Raw genomic sequence first — 2,500 nt, 5'->3', positions numbered from 1 at the left:
TGGCTTCATCAGATCAGTCCATAATCACCGGCTCCTTTCTGTCTCTCTCTTTCTGTGCTGTGAGTCTGCATCACCGTTTGCTAATGTGTTGTTTTAAATTCAATGAAGGTGTGACGGGGTCCTCTTTCAAAACACCCAAAAATCTTAAAAACACAGGCGTAGTCGCAGACTGCAATTGATGTGTTTTATTTTTAGCTGGTCTCCCAAGGTGCAGTGACAGAAAAATTGTATTTAAACTATTTCCAAAAAAAAGGCTTCCAAAAGCAAAATTGAGCGAGCAAACAAAACACGAGCACTTCAAAAAGAAAGTCTCCAACACGTTACCTCCTCTGTAACTAGGACTAGACTAGCCTGAAAGCAGCAAGCAGCCATCTTTTAAAGCAAGAAGCCCCTCCCACTGAGCGTTATGAATGACATAACATTTTAAATAAAACACACTTTCTCATGAATGAACGATTTTTAACCTTTTACATTCATGTGGCCTACTCATCACTGAATTAAACATTTTAATCCATATTTTATTAACACCACAGCAATGTATCTGAGGCGAAACATTGTAAACAAACATTTAATTAAACAATCAATCATGTGATTACTATTGCGCTCCGCATCCGCCTATTTAGAATGCAGAAATGGGCCGCCTCTGTTTGGCACCCAAACGAGACACAGCGGAGCACATATGCAACGCACCAGCCTTAAGAGCGCTATGAATCAATATATATATATATTTATTAGGGCTGGGCAACGATTAAAAGTTTTAATCGCGTTAATCGCATGAGTTCCTGTGATTAATCACGATTAATCGCATTGTTATACGCAAAATCCAATAATGAATTCAAAAGTAGTGTATAGCGCACTTTTATTGTAAATGTACTTCTCAACTTAAACAATTTAATCAAAGCAAATAAATACAAAACTAAAGCTTATTGCATCGGTTGCAGTCTGGACGCAGAGTGGTGTGGGTCATATATATATGTATATATATATACATATATATATGCATGAAAAACAAAAATAGAGCTCTCAAGTGTGCACCCTTGGTGGCGCTATGAAACGGAGAGGGAAAGGAGGATGATGGTGTGATTTACTGAGTGATTATAGGCGCAGTGGCAAAGGGAAAAGTTTGGCGTGTGTGTCGCTGTGTGTCAGCGTGTGTGTTGGTGTGTGTGCTGACTGCAGTCAATGACGGAGCCGCTCCGTCACAGAAGGTCAATGAAGCTCTCAGGGAATCTGGAAAGTAGGATCAGATCACAAGTGGTCATGGGAGGTGCATTTGGAGATGCATGTTGAAGTACTTATTACTCTCAGCTTGTGATCCAATCACTCAGGATTCATGTTAATACCAGGTGTAAGTGCTCTCTGTGGAGTATGTTTTACTAAAGGAAGTGTGTCGAAAAGACAATTTAAGCATCTTCCTTTTCAGCAAATAAAAAAATACCTGTGGAGCGAAACTGACAAATTATCATAGTTACTGTGTTCAGTGGGTGTAATATATAGACATGTTTATGTCATATTGAAGCTCTAAATTGTCTCCAGCATGGTATAATTAATTAAAAGAGTTCATTCTCTTTTTCTTAGCGGGTAGAAAATGGAGATATGAACTGGATTATCCCGGGGAAAGTGTTGGCGTTCAGCAGCCCTCACCACCGCAGTAAGGTTGAGAATGGTAAGTGACATTTCATCTGAACTTTCCTCTCAACTTAAATGATCTCCCAAAGGCCCTCCCCTAAGCTTTAAAACTCCCCTGAAGAATACTCAGTCCATCGAATCATTTGAAGTCAGCAGAATGTTACATCTGGTTATTATCATTGTAGCCTCTTGGTGTCAGTCTCATATCTTGTGAGACTTGTGTTCCCTCTGGGCGAGGCAGGTGGTCTAAAAGGTTAAAGGAATTATCTCCCAGCATGACCACTTCCTGTCCTCTTGAGTTCACGGTAAAAAGGCTTTATATGTGATTTTTTGATCCAGCAGATGTCGCCCCTTGAGCACCAGCATGAAACCAAAACAACTCACGCTGCATTGTTGTGTTAGCATGCTAATGCTAGCGATCTTTATTATGCTCGTATCTTCAGACTGCATGTAAATTTACCTGAAATGAGCGTGATCTAGAAACACAGTTAAGCAGTGAGTACAGTATGTTATTCTTCTTTTCTCTAGTCCCTCAATTAAACAACTTTTATACACGAGGGGAGGAGTCAGCCGGCCGTCCTGGCGATGTAAACAAAGTGAAGATAGGACTCTGAAAACTCTGAAAGCATCACAGACAGTGGGACTCGGGTGTTACACCCATTGTAGACAGTCATGACTCACAGAGTTATTTTCAGAGGATATACTTGATTTATATTATATTTAAATGTGAAAATCACATGTAAAGCCTTTAAAGTGCCCCTGATGGAACACAAAGCGTTATTCTTCATCTTTCATTCCTTCTGCCATCAGGCGGTTAAACCTTGATAGTAGTCACTTGGAATGAAAACTTGTATTATCTGATTGTATTCCT

General features: G+C 39.9%; 1 protein-coding gene across 1 annotated transcript in view; it reads left to right on the top strand.

Annotated features, from left to right (window-relative positions):
- LOC132978604 (dual specificity protein phosphatase CDC14AB-like) overlaps positions 1-2,500 on the top strand; it is a 15,411-nt gene that overhangs the window by 7,372 nt on the left and 5,539 nt on the right. The window contains exon 8 of the mRNA XM_061043826.1: positions 1,579-1,666. Within this exon, the coding sequence (XP_060899809.1) occupies positions 1,579-1,666 (88 nt within the window). The remainder of the gene's footprint in view (positions 1-1,578; positions 1,667-2,500) is intronic.

The sequence above is a fragment of the Labrus mixtus genome, chromosome 8 (assembly GCF_963584025.1).
Source record: "Labrus mixtus chromosome 8, fLabMix1.1, whole genome shotgun sequence".
NCBI classification, from domain to species: domain Eukaryota; kingdom Metazoa; phylum Chordata; class Actinopteri; order Labriformes; family Labridae; genus Labrus; species Labrus mixtus.
The sequence above is the reverse complement of the archived record's forward strand: the minus strand, read 5'-3'. Positions and strand labels throughout refer to the sequence as shown.